Genomic DNA, 19390 nt, shown 5'->3' on the forward strand with positions numbered 1-19390 from the left:
TTCCCATCTATCACATAGGGAAGGTGTGATTGGTCATTGCAGTGTAGTGCAGGCCAAAGTTAAAAAGGTAACGCCAAAACCAAGTTACTTTTGCAGAACTAACGTGATACACCAGCAAAGCCAAGAAAAGATGTGCATCTGATTCCGCCAAGACGTGGAATGTCTGGGTTAAGAGAACCTTAATCTAATCAGTGTTACTCCACTGATAGGTCTTAACTGGGTGGTAACTGAAGGCAGGTAGGGTGTGCCTGGAGGAGGTGGGTTCCTGGGGCATGCCCTTGGGTTTATATTTTGTCCTGTTGAGTGGACTTTTCTCTCTTCTTCCTCCTGCTGTGTCCTCAGCTGCTTTTGTCTATACACCCTTCCACCATGAGATTCTGCCTCATAAAAGGCCTGAGCAAAGGAGTCAACCTCTATGGACCATGAGACCTCTGAAACTGTGAGCCCCCAAATATACTTTTCCTCCTTAAAATTGCTCTTACCAGGTCATCAGTCACAGCAGCAAAAAAGCTAACTAAAACAGACAGTTTTCAGATTTTCCCACCTAATAGATAAAAACTCACTAGCTTACATATTTTGTTTCTTCCTTTGTTAATAAAGGGTTTTTATATATGTTCCCACAGTGTCGTTAGCAATGCTATAATTGATGTTTTTAAGTCTTAATACCCCTTAATGCATTTCCATGACTCTTTAGTAAGTTTTCTAGCATAATCTAATTTGATAACTGCTTGATGATGTTAAAGATTTCATTGTAGAAACATTTTTTATAAGAGAACTGTTAATAATCCACAGTGCTGTTATCTATGCCTTCTCAGGTCTTTATTAACTCAAATCTAATTCTAAGCAATAAGACCAAGCAAGAACGGGCATTGCAAGCACTAAAGTGCGATAGTGAATGTATAAGTAAAATGTCTTAACTTTAAGCCTTTGACTCTATTCCACAAAAGACAAATCACTTGAAAATTGTGGGCTTTTGACTTCATTCTCAGGGTCTACTCAGTGCATAATTTAAAAACTTTAACATTGTGTTCTGTTTTATTCTCAGAGACATGTTTTTGCCTAATAGGGTGGAGAAAGACACACCCCGTCTTCCAATGATTACATGTTACTGCTCCCAAGGCCTCAACATGTCTGCATTGCACAAATGATGAAAGGAAAATAGCACATCATGGCCACGAAACTCACCCTAGAAGAATGCTTGGGGTACACATACACATATGACTCATTGTATATCCGTTTTCACTATGCAAACTGAAGTTGGGCTGTATTGCATAGGATTCTGAGGATTATTATACCCTTAAGGAAAAAGAGGTTTCTTTTGCTCATTTTCTATTGTTTAATATTGAACATGGGATAGTATTGTTAGGTATCAGGAGGTACCTTACAATTGTAGCTTCTTTGTGGGAGAAAGCCAAGTTCATTCTTGTGTGGGAAACCTGAATTGTATCATCTCCCTTACATTTTGAAAGGATAAGAACTGTAAAATCATTACTGATTTGTATGCAAAATTTTAAGGTAAAACATAATCATATACCTGTCTATGCAAACTATTCTAACCTGACTCAAATCTAATTATTTCACCCTTCATCCTTCTAGTGGTATTTTTAGTGCCATATATTTTATATAAGGCAGATAGTATAATTCTAGAAGGCCAGTGCATCATGAACTCACCAAAATAATGTGGTGTGGTAAAGAGAAAAATTCTAGAAATATACTTTAAACCATACCAAAGTATTATTTTTTTCCACAGAATTTTGGAAGAAACCTGAATTATAAACTATAACTTATTATCATTTACAGAAGACAATAAGAGAAGAATGCATGGAAACACCACAATGTAGAGAGCTATCAGAACACACTGTGATGGGGCTGGGGGGCTAGTGAAAAACACAGATACATTAATTAAGAATTAGAATTTTCTACTCTTTTGGAGTTTTACACAATTATAAATCAATGGTATAAACCCTAGGGGATAAAGAATAACGAAGGTGATCCTGCAACTTTGTTCATTCTGTGGAATAATCTAGCTTCTACACAATAGTGGTTTTCAACCCTGGCTTAACATTAAAACTGGCCATGTTTATATGAGAAAATGACCAAGCCCATCTCCAGACCAGTGAAATCAGAATCCCTAGGAGTGGCTTTAGGGTTTAAGGATTTTGTTATTGTTGTTGTTGTTATTAATATTATTAAGAAAGCTCCTCAACTGAGCCTAACACAGTTCAGGTAAAGAATGGCCATCCTAAAGCCTGTGGGTGTTATGACAATGTTCACATATCAAGTTTATTGGCAGGGCATTTCTAAGCAGAGGGATTGTTTTAGAAGTTTTAATATTTTCATAAATATTAATGCATATATAATATATAATAGTGTAATATATATATTACCATTAAGCATCTATTAAGTCTGATAATGGGTAAAAAGAAGTTTAACAACACAGAAAAATAATCCACATCATCCCCAAGACTAAACAAGGAAGGAGGAAAAACCACTTCAGTGGATGAATAGATTAAAAAAAAAGGTGGCCTATATACACAATGGAATTTTACTCAGCAATAAAAGAGAATAAAATCATGGCATTTGCAAGTAAATGGATGGAGTTAGAGAAGATAATGCTAAGTGAAGTTAGCCAATCCCAGAAAAATAAATGCTGAATGTTTTCTCTGATATAAGGAAGCTGATTCATAGTAGGGCAGGGAGGGGGAGCATGGGTGGAAAAGATGAGTTCTAGATAGGACAGAGGGGTGGGAGGGGAAGGGAGGGGCAAGGGATTAGCAAGGATGGTGGAATGTGATGGACATCATTATCCAAAGTACATGTATGAAGACACAAATTGCTGTCAACATACTTTATGTACAACCAGAGAAATGGAAAATTATGCTGTATATGTGTAATAAGAATTGTAATGCATTCTTCTGTCATTTATTTTTTAAAAAAATCAATAAAAAAGATATACTGAGATTAAAACAAAAATAAAATAAAATACAAGATGTGTGGTCATACTGACATTTGGTAGTTTTACAGGGATACACCTCTGGGACTGTGGCCATGTAGGCACCTGAATGCTCACATTCAAATGACAAGCAGTCATTGCTACGGCATCTTCCCTGTAGGGCCATATACCGTCATCAATGACTTTCTCCCATTTTTCCTTTCTAGAGACCTCTAGGTCTCAGGGTGGAACCCTGGGAGGACAGGGGCGTGGGGATGCACCATCCAGGAGCCCCTTTGCCTCTTCTCATCTGAAATTACAGAAGCACCTTAGCAGGCAGGTTCTGATTTTTCTTTCCAAATAATTCTATATTTAGTAGAAAATGTGATGAACTCAAATCATGAAGATTTCAAGGTTCAAGCCCTTCGTTTTTCATTTGTTGACTTTCAGGGACATATCTGGTGGGTTTTAGGTTATTTCTCATTATTTTTTCTGTTTATGGATGACATCCTTGGTTTATGCTCAGAATCATCAAAAACTGAAAACATGATTATGAATCACTGCATCACCCCCCTCCTGAAACCAAGCAGGCTGTGCTCCCATTAGCAGCTGTACATTGGCTTGTACTTAGAGACTCCATGAGAAAAAACTCTCAGCTTAAGTGTTATGTCTGTATGGAGGTGTCAGCATTTCTAGTGCACATACTTATTTTTTAAACAATTCTTTTCAATGCTAACAATTTCTCTGAAGTCTCTGCGACTATTGCGGTTAATCAGAAGAAAAACAATTTTAAAATTCATCCTAAAAATGGTGGCGTTCAATTTTGAAACGTGATAATGCACAAAAGGAGAGTTAATTGGTAATTCCCATTGCTTTTATAAATCTACTATAATCCTGCCAATTTTTATTAAATTTTGTAATCATAAATCTTGAGTAGCCTTTTAAGGAGAGAATCTTTATCTTACCTCATTTAAGTCTTTGCAAAGGTTGAAATGATAACACAGCTAACCTAACTGGATTACAGTACACATAAAATACAGCAAAAGGAGTGATGGGCCAGGTCCTTGCATAGGAATTGAACTCCCTTGAGCGGGGGCACTTGACTTGGCTCTGATGTGTTTCTCTGGACCTCCTATCCTGTCTTTCTTAGGACTGTTCCCAGCAGAGGAGTTTTCAGAAGTGACTTAGTGTTCCTTGCTCCATCGAGGGCAGATTTCATGCAGAAAGAAAAGCCACAGGCATTGAGAGAGCAGAAGGCAGCATCTCTGATTCTCGTCTTTCCAACTCTGTGTCTAACAGTCTACAACTGCTTGTGCATGTCTATGCTATCTCCATCAGCACATTCCCAATTCTGAAATGACAGTGCTGCTTATTCAATTCCCAATCAATATGCTCTTTAAAGACAATGTCGAATTGACACATCTCAAAGGGATGTTGATTCTCATCATTAGGGGTCAACAATTTGGTGTTACTGCCTCCCCAAACACCTCTCTTCTAAAAGAGAAAGAAGCTGGGGGAAAAATTCATAAAACTTTTGTTCTGAAGAAAATTATTTTTCCAAGCAGACCAATGAAGCAGCATTTTTCTATAGCTGTTTCATCTTCTTTGTTGAAAACTCTTGTCATAAAATGGATGACATCACTCAAAACATCATAGCTCAGAAAGTGAGTGCAGTTATGGAGAACAAGATCTTATGTCTTATTAGACTCTGGGCAAGGACAGCCAGAGAACAGTGAGGACATAGAAACTCACAAATCCCTAAGCTCCATGACCCACAACGGTGTAAAACATGAACCAGAGGAAATGCCTCTTGGTGGAAGAATGGGTACAGAGTTTCAGATGGGAAAGGAAAGGAGCAGACACATATGCACCAACTTGACCAAAAAAACCTGCTCTCTTTTCTGGGTCAAAGACAGGAAGTATTGATCATCTTCAAAGGTCCCATCTACTGATAAAATCTTAACAAGTGAACAACGTTTTCTGACAAAGGTCTTATGAATTAAAAGCTTCTCTGTGCTTGGATTTTTACTTTTCCTTTTCCTAAATTTAAAAAGAAAAATAAATAAAGTAATAATAAAGCACAGAACAAATAATTTTTTTAAAAAAACAGGATATAGAATGGACATAAAGAGAAAAAAATCAGAAATTTGAAATAAGGAAAATGGAGACAAAGTTAAATCAAAAAGAAGTTGGAGAAAAATAGAAGTGAAGATATGGCCAAAACCTAAAATAGTAAACATAATGGTTGAAAAAATATTCATATTTCAAGTAGAAACACCAAACATAAAAGTTCGCCTATTTTATATCATGAGCTTCTTTCAGAATGAGTGTTACTGAATACAATTATTTAGGGTAAATTATTTAAATTATTAGTATAATTTAAAAAATGAAGTGCCTGTCATCTGATGCTGTCTATGCCAACTCCCTGTAATAGAATGATGTTCTTCCATAGGTGAAGAACTAACGATGAATGGGTGGTGAGACGCACATCGACTCCTACCTAGTAACATTTTCTATGATGAAATATTTCTAATATAACAGTTTTTACTTTTCACTATCATGAGCAGTAAGAGGTGTGTCAGAGGGAATCAGTATAAACAGAATATGGGAAAGGAAAACGCATTTGAGTAAGAACATACCACGACAAGGTAAATACAAAGAAAGAGTAAAATAGTAAAAGGAGGACAGACACGATTGCAATGGAAACTCGGGAGATTTTTAGTAAAATGATGAACCCAATACCATGAAGTGGTTAAAATTTGATTCAATATGTTTAGAGGTATACAGCCTGCATGTCCTCTTCATAAGGAAGAGTTCTTATTAAATGCAAAGAATCTGAAAAATTATATTTCTATCATTTTCAACAACTTAATCCTTATAGCTCTTGAATTCTCCATAGGTATCATTGAGAAGCTGCAGGCCTCATAAAATAGTATATTCAGAGGAAACACATACTCAGTTTTCATCTTAATACACTAGTGTACTTACTTGGCTATTATGATAATAAAATTAAAAGTAACAGTAACTTCCAGAGTCTGGAAAACTGTGAAAAACCTGAGATTATCATCTTACAATTACCTTAAAGTCTCAGATTTCGTTTGTTTCTGCATTAGTATTTATCCGTGTGGCTTTAGTAAGATTATACTGGCACTCTAGTGTGTAACATTTGTAAAACTGAACCAACTAACCAAACTTTTGCAAAGGAAGCTCTAAAATGTCATGGAAGCAGAAGTGCATCTTCTCCCAACCTTGCTGGCTGGTGGCTTGCGTGGTCACTTACTAGAATTAGTGCTGTCGTCCTTGGTTCCGTCGAGAGCTCCATCGGGGTGCATTTGCAAGTAGTAGCCTTGCCTGCAATACAACCTGGTCACTATACCCTTGAGCTGGGGATCTGAAAGGCAAACAGAGGGTCATGAGCCTCACCACGTGGCAAGGGAGACTGTTTTCTGTTTCTTTTTCAGTAATAACAGGACATTCTATATAACAGTAGCATATTTATTCTATGTCTAGAAGTATGAATCATAGAAGGTAAAGAAAATACTGTAGTAAGCCCCAGAAAATAGGCATTTTATGAAACTAATATATTTGTGTTTAATTTATCCCTTAAACTATTAAACTAATGAAGGTATTAGTTTAATTATTGCTTTACATTACAATGTAACTTAATATTATCATTCAAGATGGCAGGGATTTTGCAAAGCTGTAACTCTAAGAAACTTTTTAAAAGGCTTTTAAATGGAGTTTTTCCTTTTACTTAAAATGACAAATAGTCCCCAAATGTGATAAACATGTATTCTTTTAAAAATTTATGCTAACGCTTAATACACATTCTTAGAAAAATTCCCAGTTTAGAGAACATCCCTTTTTATCCAGGGTTGCCCTCCATGCATGGAGGGATCTGTGGTGGTCAGACACTTGCAAAGGAGAATGGAACACTGCACCTGTAAACTGAGATGAAGCACAAGCAAAGCTACGTGGGAGGGCAGGTGTGGCTGAGTGACAGAGCAGGTGCTTATCAGGAGCAGCTCCCTGGTTCAATCCCTGGTTCATTCCCCAGCACCAAACACACACACCAAAACAATACAAAACCAACTGCACCAACCGACACAGGGAGGTCAGTGCTACAGCAATTATTCTGGACAAATTAGACAGATAAACCTATCTATTTACCTAACCAAAAGAGACAGTAAAATTATACAAAACAGAATCTGACTCTTGATCAAAAGATATAGTTTTGTAGAGGGCAGTGGAAATTTAGATTCACAAAAAGGGAAATCACAAGTCTTGAACTTCTCATTTGATGATTCACAGAAAAAGTAACCAGGCTAGTAATCCAGTGCTTCCCAAAGAGCCACTGTATCTTTGAGAATAAATATTTGCATGTGGTTTTTCAAAGGCCTAGATTTCTCAGGACTAGATTTGGTGTGGGACATCATAATCCTCACCATAGCAACTGGCTTCTCTCCACAATAGCTAGATGGGATATGCAAATGTGATCGTACTGTCAAACAGCAGGACACTCCTGAAGGGTGAAACCAGCCTCTTGATCCACAGAGAAGCAGCAGACACACAACAAAGGGACACCAGCAATATACATGCAAAAAAAAAAAAAAAAATGCATAGCTGCCCCCAAATAGAACAGCCTCAGGCTTTGGTGAGACTTTGGGAAATGAAACACGATCCAATAACTGTTTCTATGCATGATACACATTTGCTTCATTGATCGTATGAAATTGGAAAGAACCTCTGGAAAATAATGCTCAAGCAGCGCCACATCACAGCAATCTGAACACACATGTCAGGATATAGATGCTTTTAAGACTAGGATGATAAAAGAAAATACCTAAGTGTGTAATAGGTTTGAGTTACATGTGTTCCTCATTCTGTACTATATAACTTCAAAATCACTTAATTCTAACATGAACATTAGTGAAAAATTGTTACTACTACACCTTACCCAGCAGGATTTGAGTGGCTATAAACTCTGTCTACTGAAGACTTCTTTTCTGATTTTTGCTCTGTCTTAGTTATTGTCTTTTCTGAAAATAGGTAGCAAGAAAGAGACCAAACGTAAAAAGGTAGGAGAGAATTTCTTGATTGTCATGGAACACAGAGGATTTAAGAGGCTGATGATTTTTCTGTTGAACCTTTATGTTCTGACATCACTTATTTTTAAATAATCCTATATTTTTGCTCATAAGTCTTCCAGAGTTACTTGATCAGGCTAGGCAGTAAGAAGATGCGGACCTGCTCATAGATTCCCTATGTTACACAGAGAGCACGTTTGGGCCAGGCCTCATTTGTTAAGAAACTAAAAATAAAGCAAAAGTGTTTTGAGCTTTCCTTTAATTACATGAGAAAAGCAAATTAATTTTGATTTATCTAGTCCCACTAAGCTTTGCATTTTTGTTTTTAAAAATCACAACAACATTGAGTTCTTTTCAGGGGTCAGACATTGTTCTAAGAATATTCCATGGTTAACTCATGGAATCCTTACCACACCTCCATTCTCGATTCCGAGAATGAGAAATTAAGTAACCAGACAAAGGGCACAGCACTCAGAAGAGCTGGGCTGGAGGGTGAACGTGAACACTCACCTCTGGGCCCTGCCCATAGAATGTGGCCTCCACAGACTGAAGGATTAAACCAAAACCTCTTAATAACCTAAGATAAATGGAAGCCAATCTGATAAAATAAATTTAAAAAATAAAATAAGTAAAACAGGAACTCCACTATTTCAAAGAAAGCCGTAGCCATGCCTGTTCTCCAATCCTACGTACCCAGAGGTGAATGTGGGATATAAAATCATAGTGCAAAGATTAAAAAGGATTAAAGTTCCTAAAAATCAGGTCCCCTCCACTTTGTTATTGGCTGCATTACCAATAGATCTGCATCCCATGGAACCCTCACCAAACCTGAAGCTTGATTACTGTAAGTTTAAACCTTCCTCCACCAGCATCTGCACTCTCCCCCTTCCACCACCTCCAGCCAAGACCAACTCTACTCCTGATCTTACTATCTATGTTAACAGTGTCAGTCCCTTGAAGGTCATGATGAGTTGCTGTCTCCTACAGATGCTTCTTACAATATCCTTCCCTCTTCTCCATTTTCCTATTCTCAGGGCCAGCCTCTCATTACCTCTCTGTGGTGCTCTTCCCACCTGCACCTGCCTATTGTGCTCCATCAGATCTGGAAATACACAGTGACTCTTCACTGCCCATCACGTATGCAGATGTCCCCCAGCGATCAGGCCCCATCTTTTCTGCTGGCCTGGTCTCTGACTGCCACACCCATCCCCTCCATGAAGCCTCACCTGGGTCCCTGTGGTTGCCTGCAAGCATCCCATAATTTATCCTGTTCCCTTTACCTCACTATCTCCAGAATGTCTACCTGCACATAAGTGTTCCTTGCACTCCTGTGCAGGCCAGAACCCCCCAGCATGCACCTTTCCCTAGTAAACTCCTTTTCCTCTTATCCAAGTCTAGGTGCACCAATACTTCACTTCCACGGGGACATGTGGGGATCCCTCTGACAAGGGCATATTCTTTCACTGGGTGCTTTTATGGCCAGTTCATCATAAGTTTAACTTATTTTTTACACATCAAAAATTATTTAACTTTGAAACCTTCTAAGTACATTAACAAGTACAGAAAGCAAACAATTTGCCTCCATGTACCCATCTCTGCTATTGAACAGATGTGAGTATTTTGCTTTACAACTTGTGATCGTAATGCCTATTTGTGTAATTGTATGATTAACAGCTGCCTCACAAACTGGAGTGTAAATTTCATGGAGAAAGTTGAAATGTGTAATGTTTTTCATCATTACATCTCCAGAGTCTGAATGAATAGGAACTGTGCATTAAGTATTTGTTGCATGAATGCTACCAAGGGGGTAATAAAATATCCAGTAATTCATACATTGCTGGTAAGAGTGAAAAACCACAATAACATGGAAACCCTAGATGGCAATTACAACAAAACCTTAAAACAATCCACAACTTTGACCAGGGAGCTGCACTTTCCAGACCTCTAACTTAAACATAAATCCCAAGTATCATAAAGCTTTGTGTAAAACCTAAGTGTACATAACACGGGCATGACAGAGTAAAAGTACTGTACAAAGCATATGAGCAAGAATACAACATAATGATAAGTATATTGTATTTTATGGTAATCGGAATACTTAATTTTCAACATTTTATTATTTGCTAATTTTTCTATTGTGAGGGCATATTAATTTTCCAATGAAAATGCAGAGGTTTTAATAAAAACCTATTAATGACTTGGATGAAGAATGAATGAAAATAGCATTTCATATGTACTATTAGCATTGCAGTGATACACGTGAATAACCAAAAGTACATACTACAGCTATAGCAATTGGTTCAATTTCCAAGGGTTCCATTTATTAGTGTATTTTTATGCACAGTTTATGGAGAAAATAGCCACATGAGTTATGTGCCATAGGCAAAGGTATAATCAAGTTCCTAGAGCTACTGTGACCACAAAGATGCAGCCCTCGCTCTCTCATTCCACCGAAAGCCTCAATTTCAGCATAATATATGCTGGACAACTCACCGACATGTTATTTTATGACCCTGCGAGAGAAAATTTGTCAAGAAGGGACAAAGAGGATCTCACACAACTGCCTGCACAAACAGGACCCACAAGAGCAACCATCCCTGAAGCAGATTCCTCAGAAGAAATGGTGCCCAAGCGGTGGGCAAGGGGGGCCATTGCAGAATGTGAAAATACAACAGAAAATCCCTGCTGGTGTATCAGCTCCAAAAAATGAGAACAAAGTTAAGCTTTGCTAATTACTTAATGCATGGAATGACATGGGTTTCTTCAGGTGGTCACATGATACATCAGGTCCTTAAAGTACCTGAGACAGGTTGGATCATCCTGTAATTGTGAGGGGCTGCTTAGGGACACTGGCCTTCCGTCATGTCTCCAATGGGTACTTTGCCATCTCTTGAAGTTTATGGGCTCCTGGGTAAGTATATTAATCAGTTATGCTTCCTAGTTTTAAAGGTAGGATAGTTTAAGAGAAAGGTATCCCACAGAGATAAAACGGATTGAAGGTGATGCTTCTAAAATTAGCAAAAGCAAACCATGCAAACAGCAAAGAGGAAACTTTCCCCTCTGGATTATGTAATTAAACCAAATACACAACAAACAACTAACAAAAAATAATGATCTATTCAGATCGAACATGAAGTCAGCCAAAAGAGCCTGAACATGTTAAGGCAATCAATATGTATATAATGACAGATCCTTACCCTAAATGAACACTATGCCTTGAGATATAAAAAAGTGAAAACGTGACAAGTGTGGAGCAAACTCACATCCAGGCACATGCTCACATTTTTCATTAAACTGTTGGGGTAAAGAGGCTTGTATGATTTATTCAAGTTAAATTTAATAGAAACCCTGCAAAAACAAATGCTTTATTTCAATGCTTATATACAACTCAGGTCCCTAATTCATAACTAAAAGATGAATTAATGTCTTCAGTCCTACACTGACCCATGTAGAAAATGCAAAATGTATTCAACTCATGAAATCACTAGCATTCTCTCTTCTCTTTCCAAAACACTTATGTATTCAAAATCTCTGCTCTACTTAAGAAAATACAAAAATTCAGCCTCTCCTCTTTGTCTTAGTTCTCTTTTCCCTCCAGTTTTGTCTTTTATTTTCTATTTACTGTGCCAATTCATTCCCCTAAAAAATGTCTTGAAGATACGCCTTGCATGGAATTCTGTACCAACTATGCTCTCTGCTATTAATTAAAATAGAAATAATGAAAGTGAGTGTGCATTCATATCAAGAAAAAAAAGATGATTCATAATATATTATCCTCAACTCTCAGAACTGAAAAAAAATGTAAATCAGTCCAACTGCCTTCAGATACACAGGGAAACCATCCAACGTTTTCAATTAAAACAATCACTGTCTCAGAAGTGAGTTAAATTAAATCCATCACTGTCATAAATTGTTTTCATGCAATGTGCAGATTTGCAAAAGAGAAATCTGGAAAAAGCACCAAGTGATGTGCACATTTTAGTCATTACTTAAACTGAAATATGTACAATGTGATATATATATATCATAATAGAAAATACATTAATATAGTACATCATAGATACTGTGCTTATGTATACATAAATCTTGGTACTAATTGGGTATCCGTGTAGGTTCTTAAATGTTACTCTTCTATTAATTATAAAAAATGTACACTTTTGTTTTTTTGTAACAGGGTGAAAACAATGTTAAGACTCTATCATCTGTGGGGAAAAATGTGGCAGATCTAATTAGATTTTGGCACCCCTCATAGCAGAAAATAGTATTGTGAATAGTTTGCCCAAAGCTATAAATTATCATATAATCCAACCACAGAAATAAACCACATCCAGGAACTTTTCTGAAGGGCTGAGAAATAAAAGGGTGGGGTAAGGACACCAATGAAAATGAAAACTAAAGTCACAGGAAAATGGCACTATCTCCCTGTCACTCCTTAGGATGAGGGTCAGGGTGACCTGGCGAGCCCTCCTCCTCTAGGAGTCTTGCTCCAGTCATCTCAGGGAGTCGCCCAACATGCAGCCTCCAAGGTACAGCTCCCTGTGCTCAAATCCAACTGCTGCTCCCGGGGCTACTCCGCCTATCAGAACCCTACACCTGCAGCATGAGGGGTAGAATACTAGATAAAAACTAATTCTTGCCCTCAAATTGCTTGCTGTGGTTGGGGCTCAGAAACCAAAACCCCATGGCACTCGGGCAGGCTGAGTGTGTTGAACTAAAGGGGACTGGAAGTCTCAGAAACAAGATCTCTCTAACCTACTCTTCACCCTTTCTTTGGTCTCCTACCCCCTTTCCTCCCTCAGAGTGAATCGTGCAAACTAGACTTTCTCTTTCTCAAGGCGGGTCCCAGGAACTAAAGTCCCTCTGCCCCAGGGCATGCCATGAAACATGAAAAGGTCACCCTCTCCCCTCCTCTTAAAGACCTTCATTCCAGAGGGGTTCTGCCCCCTTGCCCAGAAGACAGGAATGATGCAGAGAGGCCGAGAAGACCCTGAACAGAGAGGCTTTCCTGGGTCTCCCTCCCCAAGCCTACTGCCTTCAGCTCAACCCTCTCGTCAAGTCACATCTGTACACAGCTGTCCAATCCTCATGGAACATTAGAACAGTTTTCCCCAGACCTCTGGGTCTTCATTTCTGAAGGCTCCCAGACCATGTTGAATTCTGATTAAGTAATGTGTTGTGCTTTTTTCTTGTTAACCTACCTTTTGTTATAGGTATTTTGGCCATGACCCTTGTGGTGGATAAGGAAGGTTTCACACTTCTCCATCCCTCTACTATCTATTAAGTGGAGAAGAAGAGAACCAATACAATGTCTTTAAGTTAGATGTTAAATTTGTGAGCCTTAAGGCCTTTATTATAAATATTATATTATATTTAAACATTATAATTATAAATATTATAAATTCCTCCATAATTTGCATCCTACATCACTCAAAATAATCAGTCACTATGACTGTCACAAAACAGATGCTTCATAAGTATTTACTGATAGGAACTCACTTTCTGTTTTTAAAAGAATTTCTTTTAAAAGTGGCTTTCAAGGCAAAATGTGTTATTTTTCTATCTTATTATTTAAGAGTGAGAATAGATGGAAATATCAGTAACTTTAGACTTTTTTCCCCCCAAAACTGTTGTGGTCAATAAATTCCCTCTTGTTTAGGTATATTAAGATACTTACTGTGGGTAAAACCCCTTGCAGGAGAAAATGTTTGAGAGATCATTAATGGAATGTTAGGTAGCAAGAATCTTGCTTAACATCTGGCCCTCAGCTCCAAGGAGAGACCCAACAGTGGTATTTAAGGATTTCAGAATTGAACTCGCACTAGCTCTTCAAATATCCAATGTCTAAAAGTTCCAGAGGGAAGGAAATCTTTGGCGCTTAGCTAAAATAACACCTTTTTCCAAAAAAAAATCTTATCAAGAATCTCTAGTTGTTAGATCTTAGCCCATTAGAGACTTATTAGAACTTCTATGGCCCCTAACAGAATACAGAATTAGCCAAAATATTGGATCTATTGGTCCACCTTATTTGTTAATCACTAACAAAGATGAATAATTGTGTCATATGATGTTTTGTGATTTGGCCCACTAATTTATTCCTTCTAAATTGTAATTAATTAAAAATTAAATCATGAATATTAATTATAGGCTAGGCACTATGGCACATGCCTGTAATCCCAGCAACGTGGGGAGGCGGAGACAGGAGGATTGCAAGTTCAAGGTCAGTCTCAGCAATTTAGCAATATACTCAGCAACTTAGCAAAACCTTGTCTGAAAATAAGAAAATAAAAAGGACTGGGGATTTAGCTCAGTGGGAAAGCAGCTCTGAGTTCAGAAAAAATTTTAAAAATATAAATTATATATTTGCAAAAGATGACAATACACAAAATTCTTGTGTATATTTAAGTCAAAAAAACATGTTCTTCTGGGGCAACATTTGGGGTTCAAGTCAACCCACTATTACGATGACATCTAGAGAAAGCTTTCCTGATTATCTGCTACACCGGGGAGTCCTGGAGGATGAGTGACTCTACTTGCTTCTCTCCAGAACACACAAGTGCCAATGCCCAGGGGTGCTCTGCTTGTCTCCTTCACTATGCTGATGTGCCACTTAGTGAGTGACCACAGCATTCACAAATACAAGCACAGTATCTCCTTCAGATTCCTTGTTAATATGTCAGTGACACCAAATTCTAAAAGGCTTGATTGTTTTGAGGGACTTTAATATGTTCTTTTTTATCCTAGTGTATATATTAGGAAAGAGTTCACTGCCAGCTACCTGAGACCATAGATATTTCCTAGATGGTCAAGCCAATAGCTAGGCATTTTGTTTAAATTTTCAAACGCTATTGTTATGTGAGTAGAATGTGAGACACTTAATTTAATTGCTATTCAAAGGCTTTTTTTTTTAACTCTCACTATATACTTTGGTATTTTATTTTTAGATGGGAAAATGAAATGTTCAAATTCTTATCAATATTTTTCCATCAGCATACACTGATAAATGTTCCTGGTTAAATTAACCAGAATATTCCATGCTTATTCAGACAGCCACTCAACATTTAATGACCTCCTTCTATTTCCTCTTTATAAGATGTTGTTTCAAGAAAACCACTGTGTTAATAATGCTGCAGACTTCCTTTGGAAAGACCTATCCTGGAAGGAAACCGTACCATTTTGAAATCCTCAGAAGTTGTGTTTAAATAACAGTACCTTGTCATTGTAATCAAATGCACATACACACAGAGCAGAAAGGGAAAAGGTTTAACTTTGCCATTTGAGTAGCCAAAATTACATCCTTTAACAGATGATCTTCTTCTTTCATGCTGCTCAACACAAAAGACACTTTATATTCTTTATAATACAGTTACAGTTTAGATATGAGGTGTTCCCCAAAAGCTCATGTTTGACAAAATGCAAGAATGTTCAGAGAGGAAATGATTCAATTACAAGAGGTATAACCTGATCAAAGAATTAATCCACTGACATGGATTAAGTGGGCAGTAATTATAGGCAGGTAGGGTGTGGCTGAAGGCAGTAGGTCACTGGGGAGCAGAGCTTTGGGGTTTATGTTTTGTCCCTGGGGAGCAGAGCTCTTACTGCTTCCTGGCTGCCAGGTTCTGAGCAGATTTCCTGGGGGTCTCCCTCCATGATGTTCTGCCTCACTCGAGGCCCAAGGCTATGGAGTCCACGGGTCATGGACTACACCTGGGAAGCCAGGAGCCAAAATAAAAGTTTTCTACTCTTTGGCTGTTAATGTTGGGTCTTTTGGTCACAATTGATGAAAAAATTGAAAAAAACAAATGCAAGATACAATTATATGTGATGAATACTAATCCTGTCTCCTGCCATCATCTTCCTAAAGTTTGATGCTAGTCAAATGCACCTGGATGGCTCCAGAAACAAAAGTGTAAGAGCACTAATGATATCTGTGAATAATTTTAGTCAAATGGCAAATGAATAAATTTCAGTACTGGGAATATAACAAAAAAAAGAATGTGAATGTTACATGAGCCATTATAATAACCTCTTAGAGAATATAATAACTGTGCATTTTCTTAAAAGACTAAGTAGCTTTAGATCATGTGCTAGCAGGGGCCAGAAGTCACCTCTTACACCTAATAACACAAACAACAAATTGAACACTGCACGACTCCGAACATCAGAAATGGAAAACAGCAGCCTCTGAGAGACAGGGAAGCCAAAGAGGTAGAATCCCCCTTATGTGTAAATGGAAAGCCTTATGAGAGACTCCAGTGCATGGTGAAAGTAGGCAATGCCAGGGGAAGTCCGGTGGACTCTCTACATTGACCAATTAAATGAAGGTCATTTACAGAACACTGAAGAGAATTTCTGAGATATGCAGAGGGTCCTCATGAGTATTCAACCAATACTGATCATCAACTCCTGTGAGTAAACTACTGCTTGGGAGAAGAATGATCCAAGAGTTTTATGATACACGTTAAGACTGGAAACTGGTCAGGTTAAAAAAACAATCCCAATTCTTGAAGCATTGAACAGAGCAAATAGGGATCTTGCCTCAGTAGTAGGAGAAAATCAGCCTTAGTCCAAGCTCTTGTGTCTGTTTCACCTGCCAAGTTTTGAAAATGAGACCTAGAAAGGGGTCATTGTTCCCAAGTAATGACATAGAGAATCACAAACATATTTAGAGAGATACCAAAGTACTCAGCACCTACAAAGATAGAATTCAAAGTATTTTGAACCCAATAAAAAAAGTTACTAAAAATGTAAGGAAGCAAGGAGATAATGACCCATAGCAAGGAATAAAATTAGGAAATCAAAACTAATATGCAGATGCTAATTCACAATAAGGTGGGGTCACTAGGGAAGAATAACATTACCTTAGATTAGGTAGAGGGAAGTGATGGGAGGGGAGGGGAGGGGATGTGGGGATAGGAAAGACAGTAGAATGAAACAGACATTATTAGTGTATGTATATATGTGAGGACATGACCAATATGATTCTGCAACATGCACACTCAGAAAAATGAGAAATTATATCCCATTTATGTATGATATATCAAAGTGCATAAATGCATTCTACTGTCATATATAACTAATTAAAACAAATTTTAAGAGTTAAAAAAAAATGACCCAGAACCAACCCAGGTGTTAGAACATTAACATTCAAACAGTTATTAAACCTATATTCCATGCTTTAAAAAACTAAGTCCAGATTTAGAGGACATACAGTTGGCCAGAAAAGAGTTTTTAGAAATAAAAACAGCAATTTGGAAATTAATAAATATATTAGATGAGATTAATTGTAGATTATTAATTGCATAAAAGGAACAATGAACTTGAAAACACAGCGGAAGAAATGATTTCAAATGAAACGCAGGGAAAAAGAATAAAGCAATCAAGAGCCTCAGGGAGCCTTGGGGTAACTTCAAGTAGGTGGATATACTTAATTAGAATTTACAGATGGAAATATGGAGAGCCAAGAAAGAAGAAAATAATTGAAGAAACAATGGCTGGAATAATTTCAAATGATGAAAACGATAAACCCAAAGAATCAAACTCAATAAACACAAGAATAAAAAACATGAAGGAAATTGACACAAGTCACATAATAATCAAAGTTTTCAAAACCCATGTTAAACAGGCAATTTGCTTCTTCCCTGACCCCCAGGAAGGGGGAAAGTGATTTTGCTCACAGAGGAATAGAGATGAGGAAGTTAGCAGTTTTCTTGTTTCTAACAATTCAAGCAAGATGACAAAGGAGCAAACTTTAGTATACTGAAAGAAAAAAAAAAGTCATAACCAATTTCTAGACCAATTAAAATGTCATTCAAGGGCAGAGGGGTGGGAGGGAAAAGGTGGGGGCAGGGGGTTAGCAAGGATGGTGAAATGTGATCGACATCATTATCCAAAGTACATGTATGAAGACATGGGTGTGAATATACTTTATATACCACCAGAGATACGAAAATTTGTGTTGTATATGTGTAATAAGAATTGTAATTCATTCCACTGTCATTTTTTTTAAAAAAAATCAATAAAATAAAATAAAGAAAATGTCATTCAAAACCAAAGGTCCCATAAAGATGTTTCAGATACAGCAGAATTTTTCTTCATCAACCCTTCACTACAGGAAATATTGAAGGGAGTCCTTTAGGAACAAGGACGTGATATACAGAGACGTGGATCTAAACTAAAAGCACTGGAGAAGAAAAGCACTAGAGATGAAAAATCACATGTCAATAGATACATATTTTTCTTGTTTTTTACATCTCTTTAAAAATTGACCATTTGAGCAAAATTAATAGCAACCTAAAGTGAGATTTATAACATGTGTAAAATGTATAGGGGATGGTGTGAATATCAGGAGAAGACAAATGTAAACCTGCAATCTATACTGAAATATGTACTGTCCATACACACTTGGTTAATGCTCTAGAAATTCTAAATCATTTTTCAATAACAGGACCAATATTTTTATTCTTCCCTAGGATTCTGGAATTGTATAACTGTTCTATTTCTTAGACAGGACACCAAAAACATGGTCCATTAAAGAATATATTAATAAATTGACCTTCCTAAAAATTCAAAACTTCTCTTCAAAAAGAGAAGAGAATATAAATCCAAAACACAGACCGAGTGAAGGTATTAGCATATTTTATATCTGACTGAAGTTTACATCCTCAAATATAAAGACTTCAAATTCAATAATAAAAAAACAGAGGTCACAATTAGAAAAATGTCAAATATTTATGCAGAAATTTTCCCAGAGAATATAGATGTATGACAAAGTAGTGCATTAAAAACTCAATATCACTCACCATTAGGGAAATGAAAACTAATACTACAATTCTTACACATATTTGAATGATGAAGATTAAGAGGAATGGTTGTTGGCAAGGATGCAGGTGAACTGGAGGTCTCATACACTGCAGTGGGGTATGAGGTATTTCAATTGCTTCAGTGAACAGTTTGTAGATTCCTAAAAAGTTCAACAATATTCTACCACAGGATCCAGCCATTCTACTCCTAGATATTTAGCCAATATAAATAAATAAAATCATGTCTCTATAAAACCACATGCATGAATAATTACAGCTGTTTGATTCAAATAGCCCCAAAGATTCATCAACAGATGAATGGATAAGGAAACTGGTCTATACAGACCCTGAAGCACTACTCAGCCAAGAAGGAATGAACCATCTATAGATGCAACAAAATGAACGAAATTAAGAACTAATCATACTAGATAACATCACACCTACTTCGTGAGTCCATTTACATAATATTCTCTGGGATGGAAACTGGAGATTGGTGAAGGACAGAGGAAAGACAGTTGAAAGACCAAGGGGCACAAAGGGCTTGGGAAGACTTCTGGGGGATGGACCTATTC

The 19390-nt window shown here is 37.2% G+C and overlaps 1 protein-coding gene across 5 annotated transcripts in view; it reads right to left on the bottom strand.

The window, feature by feature from the left end:
* Fgf14 (fibroblast growth factor 14) overlaps positions 1–19390 on the bottom strand; it is a 635314-nt gene that overhangs the window by 166313 nt on the left and 449611 nt on the right. For all 5 annotated transcript variants that reach the window (XM_005317008.4, XM_078016307.1, XM_078016306.1 and 2 more), the window contains exon 2: positions 6213–6323. In XM_005317008.4, coding sequence (XP_005317065.1) covers positions 6213–6323 — 111 coding nt within the window. The remainder of the gene's footprint in view (positions 1–6212; positions 6324–19390) is intronic.

This window comes from Ictidomys tridecemlineatus, chromosome 6 (assembly GCF_052094955.1).
Source record: "Ictidomys tridecemlineatus isolate mIctTri1 chromosome 6, mIctTri1.hap1, whole genome shotgun sequence".
NCBI lineage: Eukaryota > Metazoa > Chordata > Mammalia > Rodentia > Sciuridae > Ictidomys > Ictidomys tridecemlineatus.